The sequence below is a fragment of the Sinocyclocheilus anshuiensis genome, unplaced genomic scaffold (assembly GCF_001515605.1).
Source record: "Sinocyclocheilus anshuiensis isolate Anshui unplaced genomic scaffold, SAMN03320099.WGS_v1.1 scaffold50, whole genome shotgun sequence".
NCBI lineage: Eukaryota > Metazoa > Chordata > Actinopteri > Cypriniformes > Cyprinidae > Sinocyclocheilus > Sinocyclocheilus anshuiensis.
In genome coordinates this window covers 47,088-72,937 of record NW_015542382.1, presented here as the reverse complement: position 1 = coordinate 72,937, position 25,850 = coordinate 47,088, and the positions used below count along the sequence as shown (strand labels likewise).

At 37.7% G+C, this 25,850-nt stretch overlaps 2 protein-coding genes across 2 annotated transcripts; one reads left to right on the top strand and one right to left on the bottom strand.

Annotated features, from left to right (window-relative positions):
* Window positions 1-3,367: 3,367 nt before the first annotated feature.
* Window positions 3,368-11,245, bottom strand: wfs1a (Wolfram syndrome 1a (wolframin)). Its single transcript, XM_016491866.1, has 10 exons — window positions 11,145-11,245; window positions 10,152-10,721; window positions 9,222-9,298; window positions 7,966-8,110; window positions 7,643-7,816; window positions 7,359-7,436; window positions 7,027-7,181; window positions 6,387-6,524; window positions 5,579-6,267; window positions 3,368-4,720 (listed from the first exon to the last, which is right to left on the bottom strand). Exons 1-10 carry the CDS (start codon window positions 11,146-11,148, stop codon window positions 3,547-3,549), a joined length of 3,204 nt encoding a protein of 1,067 aa, XP_016347352.1. The 5' UTR covers window positions 11,149-11,245; the 3' UTR covers window positions 3,368-3,546.
* Window positions 11,246-14,759: 3,514 nt separating this feature from the next.
* Window positions 14,760-25,578, top strand: LOC107692673 (dihydropyrimidinase-related protein 1-like). Its single transcript, XM_016491840.1, has 12 exons — window positions 14,760-15,454; window positions 17,572-17,660; window positions 18,563-18,747; window positions 19,326-19,490; window positions 20,216-20,277; window positions 20,368-20,448; window positions 20,535-20,603; window positions 20,714-20,834; window positions 21,426-21,577; window positions 23,202-23,381; window positions 24,171-24,336; window positions 24,461-25,578. Exons 1-12 carry the CDS (start codon window positions 15,104-15,106, stop codon window positions 24,550-24,552), a joined length of 1,713 nt encoding a protein of 570 aa, XP_016347326.1. The 5' UTR covers window positions 14,760-15,103; the 3' UTR covers window positions 24,553-25,578.
* The last annotated feature ends 272 nt before the right edge of the window (window positions 25,579-25,850 follow it).

Below are 25,850 nucleotides of genomic sequence, written 5' to 3'. Positions count from 1 at the left end.
GGGTTTGTGACATCACTAACCCCAGTGTTTACATAAACCCTGCCCCCCGGGAACATGCAACTACCGTAATGGTAAGGGGGCGTGACGTTTCCAGACAACGTGCACTAGGCAGTTAGCGAATCACAACATACTGGACCTGCTAACCAATCTGAGCCCAATTGTGTATTTCTTAGGGAGGGGCTTCACAGAACCAGGAACTCAACAGACTGTTTTGACGAGAACAGAAACAGCGGTGTAGAATAAAGGTCAAATATGTGAAAATAATGCATTTTTTTAAAAAACAAAGCATGAAAACATGTTACATTGCACCCCATAAACACAATCATGCCTTCGAAAAAAGCTGATCAACCAACCTTTAAAATTAGGATTCCTCATGTATGCAGGTTTTACAAAAATCGTAGGAATGCTGGTTCATTAAAGAGAGAGAGAGAGAGAGAGAGAGAGAGAGAGAACACCATTGAATCAGTTTATTTTAATGCTTGTTTTGTCTAATTTTAAGTAATCTTTTTTGAGGCCCCCTAGCGGGCCCCATTCCCTGGTGGAGAGCCACTGGCTTATATTTAATTCTTCTGTCCAGAGATTATATGTCAGCTACAAAGTTGTCAAAATCCTTCTTTTAGTTGTGGGACACTGGTCTAGATTAATTAACCTTTGGTTATGCATTACTAATGTAATTCCAGTCCCTTTTTTTATTCGTTTTATTTTAATATCTAGAATATTGATGTTTTGAGGCTATACTTTCAAAAGGTATTTAATTTTTATTCCCCCTATTTTGCTTATTCCTTGCTCCCTGGACTTCCATTATAAGTGCATTAACATAGTTGAGGACATGTCAAAATTGCATTTTGTGGCAACATGCCAAATAGCTTATCTTTGAAGAAAATATCTAAAATAGCTTATCTTGTATTGAATTTGGAACGTTCCAATATGTAGCAGCTAGTAAGTGGATAAACCATGTGTAAATGTGAATCTCTGCACACTGTTTTCTATGACCACACAGGTGTACATGTAACTCTCTATCCACTGTAGAAAGAACACTGCGAGTTATCTTTCGTTTAAGGTGCCATTCACCTTCTGGGTGACTGTTTGTTTGGTGTAGATGTGGTAGTGAATTGTTGAGTGTCTGTGTAGACTATGACACGGAGGTCAGTGACTGTTTTTGCTAACTGAACCAGGCTGAATGAATGTAACATTCTTTTAATGAATCCTTTTTTAAAGTGTTATGATGTTAACTGGGTGCTCTCAAACTGACGAGCGAGCTTGCTTGCTTGCTTTCTCATTTTCTTTGACTTCGTCCCTTTTCTGTCTTTTCTGGTGTTCACGTGTTTGTCTGTCCCATTTTTCTAGTACTCTTTGCTACATATACTGAGGCTGTGCCTCTTACAATCAGTCCCTCTACTCTTATTTTTACATTTGTAGTTCATTCACATCATTTTTGTACCCTGAGACAATGATTCTTCGCTTTTTTCACTCTGTTCCTCTCTTTCTCTCGCACACTTTCATTCTCTTTCATCCTGTTACCATGGCGATAGGCCTTCTGCCATTATGCATTCTCTCATGCTTTCCTCTCAGACATGCAGTGAAACACACACGCACATTCACAATCCAACCAGGGAATAATAGCTTAAGTTTGTTCAGGGCACACACACTCTCTCTCTCACACACACACACACACACACACACACACACACACACACACAAATAGGCCTATACATGCAAGCATACACACAAAAACGCATGTTTTTCATTATCCAGTGTTACTAATGTGTATATCTATGATGCCTAAACATATTCTATTGACACTTAATGGAAAAATAAAAGAGGCAAATGGAGGAATGTGATTAAATTAATATGACATCTGTACTTACTGTATATTATACAGATTTTTTTTTTCCATAGTGCTGTTTCTCAGTCTCTCTGTCTGCTTCTGGGTATTTAACACACACACACACACACACACACACACACACCTGATATGCTTATAGTGAGCTAACTGCATACTATGCAGCATCAGACCTTAGAAGGACAATAACTGTGAATCTTAAAGGCACTTTAATTAATTTTTACATTTTCACAAAAATAAAAACCTAATTCCAAAGATAATGTAAACAGGTTTTACATCCACTTGTCATAGAACCTTTAAGGAAAACATCTGTGTGGAGATGGTTTTTCTATTTAACAAAGAGTGACATCATCAGAGTGCGACAAAGTGTGAGCTGGCTGTATGAGTGTATGCAGATGTTTATCAGTGACTCAAAGACTCAAATGTTATTTAAAAGACAAAAAAGAAAAAAACAGTTATTTGAATTAACAAATAATATATAAGGCTCATGTTCACAGAAACACTTAATTTGATAAATACTCTAAATACTAGACAAGTGTTCCATGCATTCTTATTCATGACACACAAACACACACACACACACACACACACACACAAAAATGAAACAAAATCATACAAAAAATGTGAATAAAGATCCATTGCTCATTAAGATTGTAATCATAAACGAGTTGTAAATGTCAGGCTGAATTTCTGAAGGTCAGAAACATTGGTTCTTAGATCGAATCTGGTTTGCAAATCTGCTTTTTAAACATTTTTGTATATAAACGTGCATTAGAAATCTTTGACCATTGTGTCATATCTCGCTGCTTTTTTTGCATATGTTCTGCAATTTAATAGAATGCTATGAATGCAGAGAATTATAATTTCAGCAAAACTTGCTAAAAAACATGGTTAATCTGTGGAATGAGGGCAGTTGAAAAAAACACTTAATAATTAAATTATTAATTTGTAACACTTGTAAATGATGACTAAATTTAATTTTGGGTGAACAATTTTTTTAGACAGATTACATTAACTTTTATCATTTTATAATAGAACTGTCATGAAACTTACACACTACCAGTCAAAGGTGTAGAATAATTGTTTTTATGCTGTTAAAAAAGCATTTACCAAAGCTGCATTTATTTGATCAAAAACACAGTAAAACAGTAATATTGTGAAATATTAATACGATTTAAAATAACCGTTTTCTATTTAACACATAATTTATTCCCGTGAAGCTAACTTTTCAGCAGCCATTAATATTTGACCTGAAGGATCATGTGACAGTAATTCAGATATTGTAAACTGTAGTAATATTTTACAATATAACAGTTTTTACCGTATTTTTAATCAAACAAAAGCAGCCTAGGTGAGCATAAGAGAGTTAAAAAAAAACATTTAAAAAACATGTTCTAAACTTTAGACTGGTGGTGAAGTATCAAATAATTAACAATTTTATAATAGCTACGGAAAAGAATCAAGCTAATATATATAAAAAAATTATCAAATATATATTCCATACTTTTCCCAATGCCTCAACAATAACACATGATCTCTAACATAACAGAAAAATTAATTAAAAAAAAATTTTTTTGTAATGTTTCCATAAAAATGTGTTTGGAGTTTGACAGCTCTTTTAAATTCTTCTGACATTGAAAAAACTCCAAACATTTTGACTGTGATTCAGATTTCTGTATGTCATCTTTTCCTCTACTTCTTCTTTACACACTGATCCTAGCACAGAGAAAGGGAGCAAAGAAGAAGTCAAATGCAAATTTAATGGCTTTAAGCATGGTCTTCCTCCAGTTCCGTTCAATCTTGACCTGTCGTCCCTCAGGCACCAATGACGAGCTGCAGTCCAGACAGTGTATGGCTTTCAGTTCAAATGCAGGTAGTTTGGTACCCAACTTCCCTTCCAGCTTTGTACTGAACTCTACCATGCTGCCTGGATCGAGGTTCAGCAACACCTGTTTAAACTCGTGACTCGCCATTAGGAGGATGTCACCTGCCGGATCGTCAACTTGTGTGACTCCATCCACCGGCATGCCGACCGTCACCTCAAAGCGGTAACTGTCAAAGCGTTTAACGTGGCATTGGTGTTTCGCAAAGGCCTTTATCCGACAGAGCTCCTCCTCTCCCTGCTGGAGGAACAGCATTGTGGCATTGACAGGCTCGACTCCCGTGACATTCGCAACTGGAGACTTATTATTCTGTGGTTCACACTTGGGATAAACCTCACCATAGAGACACCGCAACCAGTCTCCCATAAACACCGGTAGCAAGTTTATAACAGACTGAGCTCCGTTTTCCTTCTCAGCTACATGAATACGACGGAATATTCCGGTCCAGGTGACACGATGACCCTCCAGATGGCTGCAGAAGAGCTGTGTTTGAGCCATCCCACGATCCTGCCAAGCACGTGGGCCGCACAGTGTACCATATTCCTGCCAGGTGATTGTGGAGTTATACACCTTCAGACCTTCAGCATTATAGACATAGACGCCGCAGAGTAAAATCACCGTAGTGATGCACAGGAGGATCAGTTTCACCGGACCTCTGTGGGTGATGGAATGGAAGACATTTAGGATGGACAGGCTGAATCGAGTCCAAAGCCGCAGGATCACAGGGACGGCACACACTGCCAGCGTCACCAGCATTTTAGTCAACTCCAACTCCAGGAACCACTTAACCATCTGAATCAGGAGCATCGCCATCAGACCCAAAGCCAAAACGGGTAAGGCAAACAGGAAGAGGAAGTAGGCCACACAAGTGCGGATAAGGCCAATGGTGGTGGAGTTCCACAGCAGGACCACAGAGAACTCGCACCACACGAAGCAGACCAGGTACGGCACCAGGAAGCAGTACGTCCCTCTGAATCCCCTCATACGTGCCATACTATACATTTTTTTAAAAAGAGGTCTGATTAGGTATGGTCATGATATTCAAACGCCAGTATCAATAATACTGTATATTATACTATACTATTATTATTTACTTGAGGAAAATGTTACTTGCCCTATTGGGTTAGCACTATATCTTATTTTATTTTATTTTATTTATTTTGATAATGTAAATACATTTTTATGCCTTGCAAACTGGTTTTCTGTGACACTGGTTGTGATATTGGTTTCTACTAGGTAAAATTATCTAGCTGGCTAGCATAGATGAATAGCCATATCGAAAACTGCGAGAATTAATTGTCATATCCTTGATAGCATAAGGATGATTTAAAAATTGCTAATCAATTAGCAATGTTTTGTCATTATGTCTTTATTTTCCAGAAAAAGTGTTTCCTTTTTTATTTAAAGGAAAATTTATTTCCTTTTTTGGGCAATTTTTCTTTGTACAGAAAAAGTGTTTGAAATGTATAATCATAAATAATATTTGTAATAATTTTCCGCTATTATTGCAAGTTTTCTTTGTGAACAAAATTGACATTTCGTGAAAAAAAAAATGTACGTGTGAAAAATGCATAAATATTGAATATTGAATAATTAGACATTAAAATTGTTCATGTAAATATAAAATTATAAATTTAAACTAATAAAATTTTTGGCAATTTTTTGGGCATTTGTTTACAGGAAATGTAACATTTGATAAAAAATATATAATCATTATAATATTTTTAATAATTTTCAGCTATTATTGCAAGTTTTCTTTGTGAATATATATATATAATAAAATAACCCTGGTCCAATCCAGTGGATTGGATGTACATTGCCTTAAATAGGTACAGTAAAAACGTTCTTTTACCTGAAGAACAAGTAGAAAAGGTAGATGTAGAGCACACAGGGTACACTGAGCTCCAGCACCAGTGATTCTCCTAGAGGGATGGTTGTGAAAATATGTCCCAGCATCCTGGCCATCGCCATTTCCTTCGGCAACCTGCTGGTCAAGGCACACAAAGATGAAGCCACCTCGATGATGAGTGCCCTTCGTGCGTAAGCTGCCGCAGATGGGCTCAAGCTCATGTAGCTCATTGCCGTGAAGAAGATGGCCACTGTGGAAAGCTCCGAGCATGGGATCCAGCCTTTATCTGCTACTGGGAAGGTGAAGATCGTAAAGAACACTGATATCATGAAGTAGAGGTACTGCTCCATGTTGTTCCAGCCAAAGTTGGACTCCGCTTGCTCCACGTCCAGGCTGGGCTCGAAGCGTGTGAGGAGGGCGGTTAAGGCACTGAAGTTTTCCCATCCTTTGCTGCTCTTGAAGACTCTCAGTGTGCAGATGGCCATGGAGATAAAGGAGAGGTAGAAGATGAGGAGCGGGATGACGAAGGCAAACAGATCAATGGTGAGATTGGAGATGATGAAGAAGAAGATAAGGGCATTGACGTGTTGCGTTGGGATGATGGTGCTCAGCCACTGGACACCAGCACGAGATGCCCAGTCAATTAAAAGTTCCTTCATCTCAATAATCACATGGAGAGGGTACTGCAGACCCTACAGGGTAAGGAAAGACAATGAGTCAACATTTGCATTTTACAAGAGTACTGTCAAACAAAAGTTGGATAAATAGCTTCATCACTTTTATACATAATTTTTGTCAATTTGTTTTTCACCAAGAAGTGGGATTTTATGTCCAGGGCTCTCTTCATCGCACCACTGCGTCTGGTAGTCAATATCATCCCACTACCCGACATTCCCCAACTGGACTTTCGATGACGCTTATGAGTGACGGGGGCCAATTCATTTCTTTCCTGTATGAAAAAAAGCAGCATTTTTTGATGTATTAGCAAGTATAAAGCTGGTTTTATCAACTTACATTGCGGTCTCATTGGTGGACATTTAAGTTAAGGGGAAAGTTCACCCAAAATTAAAATTCTGACACAATTTACTCAACCTCATGTCATTCCAAACAAAACACAAAATATATATTTAAAAAAATGTCTCAGTGATTTGTATTTCCTTACAGTGAAAGTCGCTGGCATCCAGTTTTGCTTTGGATCTCACTGAGTTTCATTATAGACAAAAACTGTTTTCCACAAAAGACAGAATGTCACAGGTACAACATGAAGGTGAGGAAATGATAAGAGAATTTTCATTTTTCAGCACACCCTTTAAGTGCCTTTCTCATAGACAAATAAATGACGATAGCATATATATTCATCAAACACCTCCCATTTTAATTGATGTTTTGAAAATTTGCTGCTATGTGAAAACATCTGCACTTATCTCTTATCTTCTTCCATAGCACCTCACCATTTCAAATGTGGCTACATCACTTTTACTTAACGTCTTCTCCTCTCCCGTTGCATCTACGCCTGAGGTTCTCAGTGTGGGAGCGCACGCTATGCCTTCTGTGAACTTTTTCGTCATCTCCACAAAATCTTCCACATCCACATACTTAGAGCTAGCTATAGAAGGACAAAGATGCATATTTGTGATGAGTTATGATTATCTCTCTAAAATTTTGAAAATGATACCTCAGATTGGTTTACCAACCTTTCAGTTCCTTTACAACCATCCTTTACTGTTCTCAAAAAAAAAATTTAATCTATTGCATTTGTGTACACACAAATATGTACACTTACATTCATTACACACCATGGTCTGCAGGATTTTCCTCTGAGTATGAATGCTGGGTGTTACACCACATACAGCAGGTTCACCTATTATGAAGAATGGATTAAAATAAGTTACTACTAGCAAGACATGTTAAAAAATGTATTTCTTAATCACAATCAGGTGTTTGTTTAACAATATAAGCATCCCAAAATTCAAAATTTGGTCAAAAATGCCACCTGTTTCAGATTTAAGGTACGCAAGGATGGAAAATGCTGTTGAAAAGAAAGAAGGAAAGAAATCTGCCAATTACCTGGTATAGTATTGACCTGGCTGACATTCTCCAGCATCTCAGACATGGCTACTTTCTTCTTTCTGTCAGGATTGAGTTTCCAATACATCGACATGGCTGCTCTCCTCACTGCCTGTTCAAGCTTACTCTCTGAGGACAGCCTTCTCACTTCCTGTGCATTCTCTGGTGTGATGCCTGCCAGTAGAGAAGTATAGAAGAATGCATTTGGGATTATTATAAACAATTTATCAATTAGCTTAACAACAATTTTTCAGATTATATTGACATAACTTGCACTTGAAGGCATGTTCTCAATGTTCCTTGTTTTCTCAACTTCCCCTCACCTTTCTTTTGGATCCAGCATTTCTGAAGTAGTTTGGCTGCATCCCTCCGACCTTGTTTTGCTGCCTTCACAAACCATTCAACAGCTGAACAGTTATTTGTCTCTGTGTCTGTTTCTTCTGCCAGTTTAAGGTAGTATTTACCGAGCTACAGGACACATTAAAAAATATACATTAAAATAATTAACCAATAATGTTTTAATTTCTCAACTGACATATAGAAACACCTCAAGATCATAAATCGTGCATAATAAACCAAACTTCTTTTGTTTAGAGTAGTTTGCTTAGATCACAACATAAGAATTAGACTACATTGCCCATCAACCACTGCATCATTTTGATGAACAATAATAACTGGCCTAATATCCCAGAGGCTCAAAGCTAGACTGAGTATCATATAACCATATCTAATCTTAGCCTGAATGCTAAACCCTGATTATTAGACCATGGTAAGCACTTCAGTGTGTCTTTAACAACACAATCACAGATTAGTGCAAAATCATTAACAGAAAGTAAACTATGCAGTCAAATGTTTGGCCCATCTACTAGGCTTATCTCCACCCCCATAATGATTTATGTACTTGAGCCTAATTGAATAAAAAAAGCATAGATGTGGGATTCATTTTGGAGGAATAGAGAAAGTGGAGGTCTCAAAGAATAGTCAGGGCTCATCGTTCAATGTATCATCGTACAGTATATGTCGGCTGAGTCTGTATATGCAGACACATTTGCTCTGACTGAGAGTATGTGTGAGAATATGTACACGTAGGGGCAATTGAGTTATATTGAGACTGGGCTCATCTTCCAGAAAGCTGAAAATAGACATGCTCATCATGGCCATGCCAAAAAGGACACACTTTAAGGCAGACAGAAACACTACAGAATTGAATTTGTATCGGAAAATACACTGTAGATCGTTTAAAATCCGATAGCTACATTATAAACACTTGTGTTCATTATATAGGTCAATGGAGAATAGCGTCACACAGCGCCAATACCATCACAATCAGTTATGGTTTAAGTTCTGAAATCACAGCACATATGTTCAATCAAAGGTCATTAAGGAAAGGACCCCAATTGCAGAATAGGATTCAGTCCACTTCAGTATTATGTCATGAGATATAATTTCTTTGCTTGTTATCAGTTTATGAGGTACACCGCATATTTGTTCAGAATAAATTGTATCATTATTATTTCATAATATGACAATATTCGTAATTTTAATATTATTTCAAACACATGTGTGTTCATGTACTCACTCTACTCTGTGCTCTAGGGTCTCCAGCCTCAGCTTTCTCCAGGAGCTCCTCAAAAGGCAGATCTTCATCCATATCATCTACGAGAGATAACAGTCACTCACTTATATGATTATGTGAACACTGTGGTGACACAATATTGAACTTGAAGTCTTAATGAATCCACAAATCCTCTAAATAATTCAACTATGCTCATCTTTGCAAAAAAATGTGTAAATCCTGCTAGTTAGATCATAATTAATGCTGAATAAAGTTCCAGAACAATCCAAGAATTACTATTTTTAATTTAAAAAAATGTTTGGAATGGAAACAGGAGCTTGAGTATGATTTTACTGAACATAGTTTATCTATAGATTCCTGGCAACTGGGTTGTTTACTTGATTCTGTGTTATTGATTTAATCATGGCCTCAATATAGTAAATAGGTTGCAGCTGAAGGGATCTTCAAAGTTAACGTCTCCATTACCTTCTGACACTATAGGCTGAAACCAAGCCACAAAAGCAAAACCAGGCCATGAGTAAATAAATGTACCCCTTAGATTTTCAAGTGAGAGGTGGATCTATTTCTTGAACACTGACATCCTAATAAAGCGCATTGGTTTGTGATAAAAATAGGATTTATGTTCTTGGTGAAAATAAAGCTAGCACACACTAGCATGTGTCAGTAGCCCCGCCATGTCTCACTGATTACCCTCATTTGGATGCATTGCTTTAGTGTCATTCATAATGAATGTATATCAAGAAACTACAATTAATATGGTACTATCAAAAAATATCAAACACAATAAGCCTGTTTGATTTTTGACAAGGTAAATATTTGAAATAATTTCAAAGAGTTAAATACAACAAAGAAATCTGAAATTGGATCATACAAAAACTTTTTTTTTTAGCAGATTGTCCTTCAGCTTTCTTTGTTATGCAAAGCTTCACTTACCACATTCTTCAGCCTTGGCGTCTTCCTCAGCCTTTCTTATTTTCTCCTGCATCATCACCTTTTGGGCTGCAGCCAAAAAGCTCCGTTGACGTGGGATTGATGAACCCACTGCAGGTATTTTGGTGGAGGACAGTGAACCTTCAGGAGGAGATGTAGATTGTGTAGGATCAGCAGAAGTGGTGATGCTGGGTGTGGATGGATCATCGGGAGAAGATAATGTTGATTTTGATAATGATGATGATGTTGTAGCTGGCATAGTTAGAGTAGTTTTAGAGATATGTGATGATGTAGGGGCAGGTTTCGGTGTTGCTGGTTTTTCAGCTGTTGATCTGGCTGGAAGGTTTGCGGTTTTACCATTAGTTTGTTTTAATTTAGTATCTTGACTTGAAGAAGGGGTGGATTTAGGTGGTTGGTCTGGGCTGCCAGAACTGGAGAGGGGGGGACCCGCCATCTCAGTGCCTGGAATGGATTTAGTTGATGGAAAAGGAGGGTTGAGACTTTTGTGGGCTGCACTTTTCTCCTTGAGAGTCTCAGGAGATGGTGGTGGGTTAGCACTAACATCCTTCTCACCTAAAAGACAACAAACAAAGTGCAAAGACATAATGTTTCCAAAGAGCACCAGTATTTTTTTTTCACTTACTCATTTCTTACATATTTATGTGTTCTTACACAATTGGTTAACCTACCAACTTCATAACATGCTTTTGACATCTAAACTCCACTACATACACCACACAAATGTATACAGTGTATATCAGCTTACAAAGAATAACTTAATCACTTACATATTTAATTAGCCTGTATAAATAACCAAATTCATCGCATGGTTTTCACGTTAACTGTATTTTTATATACATTTTGATAACCTACTATATACCAAATAAATGTGTGTACACAATATTATGTTTTGACAGACCTTAGAGAATAACTGTGCTGAAATTAAAGGTAGTTTTAGTACTCAAAATAAAAGAAAAGAGAATCGAAACAACTTACTCATTTAAGCTGAATGAACAGTCTTCCTCAATATATGGCGTAACACAACGAAAATCAACTCTTTTAAAAGTTTTCTGTGCTGTCCACACATAACAGCTCTGTGAAACCAGAGCCCCACTAAGGATTCGCAGTTGTTAAAGCCCACCATACCTCCAGAGAACGAGCTTCGATTGGATCATTCAAGTGCCAATCAAAGAGTCCCTCTCTGATTGGATAGGACTCGAGCAGTCAGTGAATGGCTTTGCCAAAAGGATTGTCATCGCCGCACTTAATTTGGATTCGCATGACAGAACACATCAGTCTTACTGTGGCGAAAGACAAGCGGGTAAGCTTAGAATAGCGTAAAATAATAATTGTGACCCTTATCTTTAAAAATTCATGAAGGAGGTTCAGTGAATGAACGTCGGTTAGACCTATGGGCAGCCACTAGATGTCAACGAAGTAATAATAATATATTTTTGCTCGCACAGCGGTGTATGCCTGTTCACAGAAGACGCAGATTGTAGTGTTGTTGCGGGACGCTCGTACAGCTCCAAATGTTCATTACACACCCCGTGCTATTTGTGAAACAAAGATGAAAAAGGAGGAGACACTAGGGACCAAGGCTAGACTGAACAGTGGTTGAGGGTTTTGATTTGATTAATCTCAACTCGAATCTTTTGAATGTATTCTGTTTACTAAACATCCGATCACTGATTTCTGCCGTTAAGAACCATTAACACCTACTACGTCCATCACGACAGAATGATAATTTTCTGTTTATTATAAACGCGATGTTATGTTGTTTGCCGGTTTAAATGCTCGAGCTCTTTAAAGTTGATGGATTCTGATTGGCTGTCAATTTTTTGACGTGAACATCAGCTGTTAAAATCGTTCTGAAAGTGATTCCAGTGACTTCCCCTCATAGAATGTGAAGAATTAGGCTATATTCTATAAGCTATTTATATTTGTCGTTATATCGGTCTTAGTGCAATCGGGCATTTACGCCAATAGGTGGCGACAAGTGTGTTTTTTGTTACGAAGAAGTCATTCATTCACTCAACCTATTCGTTAAAGGGGTCATATGATATTGCTAAAAAGAACATTATTTTGTGTATTTGGTGTAATGAAATGTGTTTATGCGGTTTAAGGTTCAAAAAACACATTATTTTCCACATACTGTACATTATTGTTTCTCCTCTATGCCCCGCCTTTCTGAAACGCGTCGATTTTTACAAAGCTCATCGGTCTGAAAAAGCGAGGTGTGCTCTGATTGGCCAGCTATCCAGTGCGTAGTGATTGGCCGAATTCCTCAAGCGTGTGACAGAAATGTTATGTCCCTTACCATATTGTGATGCCTGCGGCAACCACATGCGATGACCCTGGGCTGGACTCTGCTTCGTCCACGGTGAAAGCCGATCCGGCGATCCACAGCGCGAAGTTGATGTATTTCCTCAGCGACCAGCACGGATCAGCTCCAGGCATGACGAGATTGGATCATTCAAGTGCCAATCAAAGAGTCCCTCTCTGATTGGATAGGACTCGAGCAGTCAGTGAATGGCTTTGCCAAAAGGATTGTCATCGCCGCACTTAATTTGGATTCGCATGACAGAACACATCAGTCTTACTGTGGCGAAAGACAAGCGGGTAAGCTTAGAATAGCGTAAAATAATAATTGTGACCCTTATCTTTAAAAATTCATGAAGGAGGTTCAGTGAATGAACGTCGGTTAGACCTATGGGCAGCCACTAGATGTCAACGAAGTAATAATAATATATTTTTGCTCGCACAGCGGTGTATGCCTGTTCACAGAAGACGCAGATTGTAGTGTTGTTGCGGGACGCTCGTACAGCTCCAAATGTTCATTACACACCCCGTGCTATTTGTGAAACAAAGATGAAAAAGGAGGAGACACTAGGGACCAAGGCTAGACTGAACAGTGGTTGAGGGTTTTGATTTGATTAATCTCAACTCGAATCTTTTGAATGTATTCTGTTTACTAAACATCCGATCACTGATTTCTGCCGTTAAGAACCATTAACACCTACTACGTCCATCACGACAGAATGATAATTTTCTGTTTATTATAAACGCGATGTTATGTTGTTTGCCGGTTTAAATGCTCGAGCTCTTTAAAGTTGATGGATTCTGATTGGCTGTCAATTTTTTGACGTGAACATCAGCTGTTAAAATCGTTCTGAAAGTTATTCCAGTGACTTCCCCTCATAGAATGTGAAGAATTAGGCTATATTCTATAAGCTATTTATATTTGTCGTTATATCGGTCTTAGTGCAATCGGGCATTTACGCCAATAGGTGGCGACAAGTGTGTTTTTTGTTACGAAGAAGTCATTCATTCACTCAACCTATTCGTTAAAGGGGTCATATGATGTTGCTAAAAAGAACATTATTTTGTGTATTTGGTGTAATGAAATGTGTTTATGCGGTTTAAGGTTCAAAAAACACATTATTTTCCACATACTGTACATTATTGTTTCTCCTCTATGCCCCGCCTTTCTGAAACGCGTCGATTTTTACAAAGCTCATCGGTCTGAAAAAGCGAGGTGTGCTCTGATTGGCCAGCTATCCAGTGCGTAGTGATTGGCCGAATTCCTCAAGCGTGTGACAGAAATGTTATGTCCCTTACCATATTGTGATGCCTGCGGCAACCACATGCGATGACCCTGGGCTGGACTCTGCTTCGTCCACGGTGAAAGCCGATCCGGCGATCCACAGCGCGAAGTTGATGTATTTCCTCAGCGACCAGCACGGATCAGCTCCAGGCATGACGACTGCGGATATCTCCTCTTTTGGAAGACCAAACAAAGTAGTTTCGCTTTCACAACGAAGCACACAGCGAGAATAAAAGTTACGCCTTCTTTCTTTGCGTGAACATTTGGGCGGCGTTATGCTAATCTTCCCACATAGTGATGTAGACATGTGGGGGCGTGTTAGAACCAGCCGTTTTAGGTAGGTGTGACTGACTTAACTTTTATAAAGAATATCTCTTTGGATTTGAGACTTTAGTCTTTGCAACTTTACAGATCTTCTTTATGCACCAAAAGCTTGTAGCACTTCAAAGAGAAAGGAAAAATTGAAATCGCATCATATGACCCCTTTAAAAACAGTTGTACATGAAAAGTGTGACTCCAGAAAGAGTGCTTTAAGTAGCTACATCCCACAAAATTCGAAATATATGTATTTGTTTGTTTGTTTGTCTAACTGTGAGACAGTAGGCCTACTTAAGGTATAGAAAAAGGTTGATAAAAAGAAAACAATCATAGCTTAGCTAAATAACATAGTAGCTGGTGCACTGGTCCATTCACTTCGTTCAAGAAGGAGAATATTCGTATTCATTTCGTTCATGAATATCATTCTGTTCTTTCACATACGTGATGAATGGCCTATTGTTCATAACATCATTAAAAAATTATTCCAAAGCTGTCACGTGGTGAAACGGGAGAGACTTCCGTGAAAACATAAGTCAAAAATATATAGGCTATTTAGTGCGTGTAAATAAACAATTTCATTTGAAAGATACGTTCACGACTCGAAACACCACTAGAGCTCTCCAAAGTTCCATGCGTTTACCCAGACTGGTAGTTTCATGCAAGTCAGTGCAGCTGACTGCAGTGTTTTTGCGCATCTGCACGCTTTCGGATGGAGGATGGCAGTCACTGCATTGCCCAAATCTTCAGTTCGACAAAATAAACAGGAAAAAAAAAAAACACTGATATAGGTCTAAATTAAAATGTTCAGAGAGAACTGGATCTGAGGATGCAATTTTATTCGGACTAGCTCATTTAAAAAAACGCGTTATTATAGGCTATCAGACTGTCTGGAAAATAGTAGATCGCAGCATCATTATCAGTCTGCAAGCTGCGACCTCCGCATCCACAGGCAAACCGAGGCTGACCTGGTTTTCTGCACTGGCATCTCGCTTCATCATTGTATTAGAGCATCATCTCCCTCCTATGAGTGATGTCGGACTGTAGGCGACAGTGGAACCGGGAGGATGAGCTCCCTGTGTACCTGGCTAAACCCATCTCGGCCGGACCCAACCAGCGTCACAAGTCTCACGGAATGTTTAGCTCCGTCGAGGGCGCGTGTGATAGCAAGACTATCGATTTTGACCAGTACGCCGTAGGGAGGAAGGGGAACAGGAGCTCACGGAGCAGTAGCAGGGAACGCATCGTGGATGGGGACTTTGAAGCTTATGAGATCAGCGGGGGGACCATCAGCTCCCCGGGTGAGAGAGACGACGGGCGTCCGGGTGTCGAAATCACGGATCAGACTGAAAAGGAATGTCGTTATGAGCAAAACAACGGGAAGGTGGGCTTAAATATCATGCGTGACCATTTTCGGAGGATTTGAACCTTAAACCATGCAAGTAGGCTACACAAGGTTCAAATTTGCTCATAAAAGAATAACAACATCTATTTGTAAAGCATAGAATGGACGCATAGCCTAAGTAGGCTATACCTATCCTATGTTCTGACATAAATTGCGAAAGTAAACCTTAGTTAACTGCTACCGTACTTAATATGATTTTAAAAAAGAAACAACATTTACAATCAAATGCTGGAATTTTATCAGGCCTAAGAAAACAAACAAATAAAATAGCTTATTTTAGCCTAGCTATTATGCGAAAGTAAAACCTTATACTTGGAAAAACATACTAAGATATAAAATCCAATAGCCTACTGTAATTTTACTATAAGAAAACAAAAAATAAAACTCAAAATTGAGTTTGAGTTAGTCTGCCGTATAGGCTACAGAAGAAATATATGCTTATTTTGTATTTCAGTGTAAAATATTGTTACAGTAATGCTACCATAAGTAAAAAAGTTTAAATTTATGGGGCATTTCCAGAATTTCCTATGCAAACCATTATTTTTTAAGTTGCATCTTCTATTTAGTAAATGTCGGTCGCATTATTTTACTGTCACGTTTGTCACTTTGAAGATTTTTGCCAGTTTTATTGGAACGATATTTTAAGGTTAGCATGCTTGCTCAACATTCTTTTACTTGATAGCCTAACTCAACATTCTAGGAAGGTCGATTTGTAACATTCCAATTGCAATGCAAAAATATCTTTCCTCGTAGAACGTTATTTATGAACTAGCCTATTCATAATTTAAAAAAAAAAAAAAATAATACATTTAGAAACGTATTTGACTCGTTTTTAATTCATGAATTAACCTTATTATTCAATATATCTTAAAACAAAAACTATTTTACGAAACTAGACCATTTTTGACCCATAACGCCGACATTCTTTTTACCGATTCTCGCCAAGTTCTCTCTCTTTGTTTCATGTGAGGAGGGCGCTCCAACATACACTCAAATACAAAAAACACGTCTTCGAACAGGCGAACAGATACACACTCGCATGCATACACTCAAACACACACACACACACACACACCCCTCGGGAGAGGCGCTCGCTTGTGCAGTACTAACGGAGCGCTAGTTCGTTAAGTGGGTTGGTGACACAAAGAAGCGGGTGACTGCTCATTGTTCATCTCCTCAAATCATAAAAGAGAGATGTCTGGGACGGGCTACCAAGGAAAGAAGAACATCCCGCATTTGACGGTAAGACACCGGTTGCAAGGCGACCCTTCGGCTCCCGGTAAATCCTGCGCATGGGGGAAACGAGAAGGGATTAAATTCTTAGCGAGCCAACAAAGCAGAGGCCGCTTAGAAGAGCACTGAAATCAGCCAACGGAAAGGTTAACATTACTGCTGCAATGTGGTACAGCCAGGCACACATCCCTGCCGTGCATGAAGCGACAAACGCTCCGTTTGCATTTACAATAGATGCACAATGAATCGTGCATGAATCTACAGCAGCTTTGTTGGGTGCGTTTCATTTGACAAATGGCGAGTGCATATGCAGCGGACTAGACGCAACAGGGTCTGTCGCCAAGAGCAGAAATCTGGAATAAACAGACACTTGTTTTTTAAATGCCAGTGCACACATTAAAACTGTTAAGAATATAGGAATATGAGCCCTATGTGTTGTATTTTTGCCTGTAGTTATGAGTAATGGATTATAATGATCCTAATCCTAGACTAAAGCAATCATTGCGATCTGTGCCTGGTTGACATCTAGGAATAGCGCATATATTGAGGTTTTTGCTTTGAATACGAAGTCTGAATCAGTTAAGGAAAACGCCATGGTATGTGCCTTCCTGACAACTGGGTGATGCGAGGTTACCATGGCAACCTAACATCTTTCCACATTACCACATTTGCTCTTCTCTGTTCATAGAACCCCACCCATTCACAGAGTGTGAGGCTGAAACTGTGCAGAAGGCTCTTTTATCAGTGGTTGTAAGAGCACTTCACTGAATTGCAAATATAGCAGGTAAAATAAGGTTTAAACTGCTGCTGGAATCACTCATTCTCTGGCTCGCTCTCTGTGTTTCTTTTCCTCTCTTCTTCAGAGCGAGCGGCTGCTGATTAAAGGTGGAAGAGTGGTCAATGATGATCAGTCGCTATATGCGGACGTTTATGTTGAAGATGGAATTATTAAGTAAGACACCATGCACAAGCAAATGCACATTTTTACAAAGCACAATGCAGTTTTTCTGTAGCAATTGCATATTGTTGTAAATTTGAATGATGCATGCATGAAAACTACACACCAATCAAGTCACATTAAAAAAAAATTGCTTTATGCAGCATCTTAAAAAATATATATTAATTCATAGTTTTACTGGAATGTTATTTGGTTTATATTATATATAATATAATTACTTTATATTAAGTGGCCTTAACTACATCAAAATTAAGTACTTATTGTGTTCATATTGTATTGCAAAACACTTTTGCTACTATTGAGGTGGGATACGGATAAAATTAGGGACAGGTTTGGTGGTATGGGTTAAATAAATTGTAATTACAGAAATTAATTACAGATGTAGTTACATGCAGGTATTCCAAAGAATGTCAAATGTCCAGTTTGCTTAATGTTAACGTTATTTCAAAACAATTAATTCAAATTTAGAAATCTATTTGAAATAATTGTCTACTGTTTGCTGACATTTACTTTGAAGAAGGATTTATGCTCATGCTCAAGCAAATATTATTAATATGAATTATATGATTTTCATGTATAAAGGCCCATTCATACTGGTGCGTGAACACTTATGAGGTAGATTATGCAGATTTGTTTTTCTTTCTGTTCTGTTGTGTAAATGTTCTGTTAAAAAAACTGTGGCTGTCAATAGAATGAAATAATGCTTAATTGCATCATATTGCATGACATGTTAAATTTGGCATCATATGAAGTTCTCCTGTGGCATCAGGCCATTAAAACCTTTTTATAACTTTTTTGTTTCAACTGCACACCTGTATTTTGGTCTGTCGTGTAATATAGTGCATGTGTAGTACGTAATGTGTTTGTAATGTATTCGTTTCCCATCTCGCCTTCAGACAGGTTGGGGAGAACCTGATTGTGCCGGGGGGCGTGAAGGTGATTGAGGCTAATGGGTGTAAGGTGATTCCTGGAGGTATTGATGTGAACACCTGCCTGCATAAGCCTTACTTGGGCACTCCACCTGTGGATGACTTCTACCAGGGCACCAAAGCTGCTCTGGCAGGAGGAACCACCATGATCAGTAAGTCTGTATGAATTGTTAATCTGGCATTTAAAAAAAAAAAGAATTTAGAAAGTTTTTCTTAAAAAAAAGGACTAAAATTACATTTGATCTCAGGATTGTGGCAAAGGTTCAAGTATGTTGAATATTTAGGATGCAGTGCCAAATGTTCTGAGCAACTTCCTGGACTAGGACTCACTTGCATCTCCCTGTGAGAGCAAAGCAGTGTCCCAAATATGTCTGTTGTTGCTTGCTACAAGGACATGCCCTCGGTCGTGCATGTCAGCTATAGCCAGTCAGATTTTGCTTTCTCTAGCAGTCTGAGCTAAGAGTTTTTTTATGGTTACAATAGCCAATTTTCTTTAAACAATGTATTAGAACTATTAGCTGTTGTGTGTGACACAAAGAAAGAAAAGAGTCTTTGTGCATAATAAAAAAGTATTCAAGGAGCATCAATAGAGTAATTTAGGACTAAAGCAACAAAGTAACAGCATCTTCAAAAGAAAATAATAGGAACTATTTAATAGAATCTTCAAAAGTCAACCAAAACATAAAATCTCAAACACATTTTGAGCAGAATCCATAATTTTCTGTTTCAGTTGACCATGTGACTCCACAGCCTGGTGACAGTCTTTTGGAGGCCTTTGAGAAGTGGCAGGAAGCGGCTGATAAAAAGTCCTGCTGTGATTATTCACTTCATGTGGATATCCCTCATTGGCATGAAGGTGTGAAGGAGGAGCTGGAACAGCTGGTACAGGAAAAAGGTGAACACATATTTAAAGATGTGACAGTATTTGCAAAGCTAAAAGTATTTTGTGCTTTTAAAGCCACATATCATGATCATACTGATGTTTCAGAGCCACCTGTTGTCAATTTGGCCAATGTACCAAATGCTGATGATTGTTTATTCACAACCGTTCAAATGTTTGGGGTTAGTCAATAATAAAAAAAAAAGAACTTTTATTCACCAAGGACATATTAAATTGATCAAAATTAATAGTAAAGACATTTATCTTTGTAATGTTAAATTTTTTTTTATTTCAAATAAATGTTCCTTTGCGCTTTCTATTCATCAAGCATCCTGAAAAAATGTATGATGGGTTTCAAAAAATATTAAGCAGACCAACGGGTTTCAAGATTGATAATAATAAGAAATATTTATTGAGCAGCAAATCAGCATATTAGAATAATTTCTGAAGGATCATGTGACACTGAAGACTAGAGTAATGGCTGCTGAAAAAAAAAAAACAAGCTTTACCATCAGAGGAATAAATTGCATTTTAAAATGTATTAAAATAGAAAACAGTTTTAAATTGCAATAATATTTTACAATATTACAGTTTTACTGTTTTTTTTATCAAACAAATCCAGCCTTGGTGAGCATAAGAGAATTCTTTCAAAACAATTAAACCATGTTACACACTCAAAACTTTTGAACGGTACTGTATTTTTTTCTGAAATGCATGTTAATGTTCTCTTCTTTTGGCAGGAATCAACTCTTTCCAAGTGTACATGGCTTACAAAGGGTTATTTCAAATGCCTGACTCTCAGGTTAGGTATCTATACTTCCATCTATAGAACATCCTGTACTGTGATATAATAAAATAACTAATTTGATCTCTCTCTCTTTCTCTCGTCTAGTTGTATGAAGCATTCTCATTCCTTAAGGAGCTGGGGGCAGTGGTGCTGGTGCACGCAGAGAATGGAGACCTAATAGCACAGGTACCTGTTGTCTAATGAGCAAATGCCATACAGAATTCAAACGCACTCTTCTGCCACGTACTGTTATTTCAATATTTGTGTTAAAGGAACAAAGCAAAATCTTGGGAATGGGCATCACTGCTCCGGACGGCCACCCACTGAGCCGACCAGAGGAGGTGGGATCAATAAATTGGCAAACTATTTAGAAGTTTAACTGAGTAACTGTTTATCCAGTCAGTTTCAGCAGAGTGAAGTGTCTTGATGTAATTGGATGTCTGTTTCACAGCTGGAGGCGGAGGCTGTTTTCCGCGCTATCACCCTTGGCAACCGAGTCAACTGCCCTGTCTACATCACCAAAGTGATGAGTAAAGGTGCAGCTGATACTGTGACCAATGCACGGAAGAAAGGTGACTGCATATTGTGAAATATTGTTGCATGCTGAATTCACAATTTAATATTCTTGAACGAAGCCTCTCACCCAGGCTGCATTTATTTGATAAAAAATACAGTAATTTTAAATTGTATTACAGTATTTTCTATTTTAATATATTTTAAAATGTAATATATTAAAAAGCTGAATTTTCAGCAGCTTTTTCTCAGTCTTCAGTGTCACGTGATCCTTCAGAAATCATTCTAAATTGCTGATTTGCTGCTCAAGAAGCATTTCTTATTATTATCACTGTTGAAGACAGTTGTACTGCTCAATATGTTTGTGATTTTAAATATTTCAGAATTTATTTGAAAGAATTTTTGTAACAATAATAAGACTTTACTGTCACATTTGGTCAATTAATGCATCCTTGCCGAATAAAAGTATTAATTTCTTTCAAAAAAAAAAATCTTATTGACACCAAACTATAGTGTAGTAGCATAAATGGTAGGTGTACTTAAAAAAAGGTATTTATTGCAATGTCTAGCACAACTGGTTCATTTAAACAAACTTGAATATGCCAGTCCTAAAATTTATGGACTTGTTCTCTTTATTTCCCTGGCTTTAGGCTCTGTTGTTTTTGGTGAGCCAATCACAGCCAGCTTAGCAACAGATGGATCTCACTATTGGAGCAAAAACTGGGCAAAAGCAGCAGCCTATGTGACCTCTCCACCCCTCAGCACTGACCCGACAACACCTGACCACCTTCACTCTCTACTGGCCTGGTAAATAATTTTGAGTTATTTCGACATTATTCGACATCTGTGACATTTGAACAGTTAGTGTAGATGCAATGTAATACTGGAGTCCTATGCCAAGTGGCACTATCTACCAATTTTTTATCTACTCTCTCCATTACTTTGGCTCTTTGCTACACCCAGACCACAGACACACCTTTTCCTGGCCCCATTTCTAAAAATAGATCTGGCTTTCATCTCCTGTTGCCATGGTTACAACACTCTCCTCCTCCCTCCCCACCACACACACACACACACACACACACACACACACACACATAACTTGCAGGCTGCTAGACTATGAGAGAGATCTCATTATGTTGACATCCACAGCCACACATACTTTCACATGCATGCACACACACACACACACTCACAGGCACAGAGATTCACACTCACACACACACTGTCACATAGAGGCAGACCGACACAGCTGGAGAGAGGACATTTATTTTTAGCATAGATACATTAGTCGAGTCCAAAGGATGAGAGGAAATTCTAGAAAAAGATCAAAGATTATTTTTTAAGTATTAAACATTATGTGTAGGATGCAAAGACCAACGTTAGTTATATTGTGTAGATGTGTGGTGTTGCATTTCGGGATTTCAAAACATATCACCCCTGTCTGAATCATTTTTTCATCATTTCATCATGTGCATCTTTTGTCCACATAACAGTCACACATATCCATAAGCATTATGGATGCGTACATCCTTTTGTATTGCAAATATTTAACTGAAGCTGACAATTGCAGTTGGGCCTGATTTTATGGTTAGTCCACATGAAGAAACCATTTCAGTGATACAGAAAAGACAGCAATTTACCTGATGCTGGTTGCTCAATAAGCAAATCTAGTGTAGGTTTAGTGGAAATGTCTTTAATAGTTAATGCTCAGTCGACTGTCTCTTATAGTAGCTAAGCTGGTTGGTCAAAAGATAGAAGAGAAATTTGAGGACATGACCAATTAAAATAGCAAAGAGCTGTCATATACATCCCTCAGGTCTTTGAATTGTAATATCTATGGAGCTTGCAATGAATTTAAAATTGAGCAGTAAGCTTTTCATTTTCATTTTTTTATTTTTTATTAATACGTTTATTCAGCAAGGATTCATTAAAAGTGTCAGTTTATGTTACGAATGTTTCTGTTGAAAATTAATGCTGTTTATCTATTCATCAAAGAATCCTGAAAAAAAAAATTTATCGCTGTTTTTACAAAAATATGAAGCAGCACAACTGTTTTCAACACTGATAATAAGAAATGTTTCTTAAGGAACCAAATCATCATATTAGAATGATTTCTGAAGGACTGGAGTAATTTAAAAAATAAAATCAGCTTTGTAATCACAGGAATAAATTACATTTTAAATATATTAAAATAAAAAATAATTATTTTAAATTGTAATAATATTTCACAATATTCAGTTTTTTAGTGTTGAATATATAAATGAATGCAGCCTTGGTGAGCATAAGAGAAAGAGAAACTACATTTTTTTCTAAATCTAAATCTCTTCTAAACGCCTGCAAAATATTTATGGTGATTTTATATTTGATAAACAGGTGAAAATATGTGAAAAGAGAAAGTATTTTTTTTCTTCTTCTGTTTCTAGGCTCTGGAGTACAATATTTTTGAGGGGATGGAGTGTCGTGGTGGTCCAGTGTATGTGGTCAGTCAGGGTAGGATTGTGTTTGAGGAAGGGAAGCTTCAGGTTCAGCAGTGGACTGGACGTTTCATCTCTCGCAAACCCTTCCCTGACATTGCCTACCAGCGCATTAAGTACCGCAACAGGGTATGACTCTTCTTTGATTAATTCACTGACCTTCACTCAGTCTCAGGTAGTTTTGTTGTATATATAAAATTGGACTGCGGCTCTCTAGGACCGAACTTGCCTACCCCTGGTATATACAGAGTACAGTACCATTCAAAATTTTGTGTTCAGTATGATTTTTAATGTTTTTAAAAGAATACTCTTATGCTCAGCAAGGCTGCATTTATCAGTACAGTAAAGTAAAAGCAGCAGTATTGTAAATGTATTGTTAACTAAAATAGCTGTTTTATATTTTAATATATTTTTTTATTTAATTTATTCCTTGTGTCACATGATCCTTCAGAAATCATTCTAAGATGACGATTTGATGCTCAATAAACATTTCTTATCAGTGTTGAGAACTGTTGTACTGCTTAATGTTTTTGTGGCAATAGTGATACTCTTTTCAGTGTGTTTGATGAATAGAAAGTTCAAAAGAACAGCATTTATTTGAAATAGAAATCACTTTATAAAGGTCTTTACTGGCAGTTTTAATCAATTTAATGCCTCCTTGCTGAATAAAAGTAATAATTTCTTTAAAAAAAAACTTACTGACACGAAGCTTTTTAACAATAGTGTAGTAATGTAAAGGTTCAGTATTTTCCAAGCATACATTTAATAACGTGGTAATAATAATGATTGCTAGATGTGTTATTTGTTTTATAGTGCAAATACAAAGACTGGTAGAAATGAATGTATTATCAAACTTTTAGGTTCATGTCTCAGTTTCTATTAGTAACACCAAACCTGTCGTTTACTGTTGTTTGGAAGGTGATGAGCAAGCAGGGAGTTTCTCGTGGGATGTATGATGGTCCAGTATATGATATCCCAGCAACACCCAAATATATAACCCCAGCACCCTCTGCCAAGACCTCACCCACTACACACCAGCCTCCACCAATCAGAAACTTGCATCAGTCTAACTTCAGCCTATCAGGTGAGGAGATTGCCTTTTCTAATGAATATATTCCCCAGTATCCTCAATTCCTTTGAATAATGTATCAATTTATCAGTATTTTACAGCAATTGTATAATTTTTATGATTATTTCAATAATATTAGGGGCTCAAATAGATGACAACATTCCTAGGCGCTCTAGCCACCGCATTGTAGCACCCCCTGGTGGTCGTTCCAACATCACCAGCCTTGGTTGAGCACTTCTGCAGCTCCCATGTGACTTTGAGAGTGTGTGTGTGTGTGTGTGTGTGTGTGTGTGTGTGTGTGTGTGTGTGTGTGTGTGTGTGTGTGAGTATTATTACAGTTCTATCTGTTGACAAATAATCAGTATTCTCCTCTCACAGGGCCATGCTATAAAAGATATTTGTGCAACGCATGCATGTCAAAATATCACTGTACCTTACCTGTGCAGTAAATGTCCCATCTACAGTCAATATTACTGTGTGCATTGTACACAATAGTCTCTCTGCTAAGACATACCTAGACAAATACCAATAGATAGCTAGACAATCACTAGAAAATACTTTATATCCGTAACAAATTTCAGAAAAAGTAGCATTTAAACAATGCTAATATAACTACTCACATTTATTATTAAAGTTATGAAAACCCTCGTTCTGCTGATGTGACCCCAGTGTTTGTGAAAATGTCCTGCTTTAAAGCCCTGTGAAGCCGGTAACTAGACATCCCACAAAATGGTGCTCCTCCTACTGGACAACTTACAGAGCTAAAGATGACTAGATAAAAGTGTTAGAATGCATGTCTGAGATCAGTTTTGGCATAGATGTACCACTAATAAGTACATTCTAAAGCTGAGTGACGATCTGCTCTTACAAGCACTTTTAACTTTCATGTTCTCTGTGCACTGAAATGTTTTTAATTCTGTGTTATCAGTCTATTTGTGGTAAAGAATGGTGATGGATTGCATGATCTCACTTTTAGATGTTGGTATTATTGACATCTGACCTTTTGATTCTTACACTCTTTATACTTTGAAGGATAATTTTTTTATCAGTTATCTTATCACATTTGAATTGTTTTACAAGAAAAATTTGTTATATCACTTTTTATTTTCATTTTACCTGTAGCGAAAAAGGCTGCATGCCATTTTAGCTCCTCCAAGCTCTTGGTTGTGTAGATTTTGTTTATTGCAAAATTAGATGTTGACTAGAGAAGGTATTCACATTACCTCATATCACAAATGCAAAATCAAAGAATGCAACTATATGTGGTCCGTGTAACCCTTTGCAGTTCTTTGTTCAATTCGCACCATCAAAATGAACCAAATGAAAAGTTGGCTTCAAACTTTCATTTTCAATTTTTTTGGAGCAATTTACAAACGGATAATTGTCTCTCATTTTAATTTTCAATTTTTCAAGTTCGGATTGTTGCGCCCGAATCTGATTTTTGAACTAAAATACAAAATTACTAATTCTGATTTTCCACTTCTCTGTTTTGCGCTCCCGGTTGGACCGTACCAGTGGCGGAGCGGGGG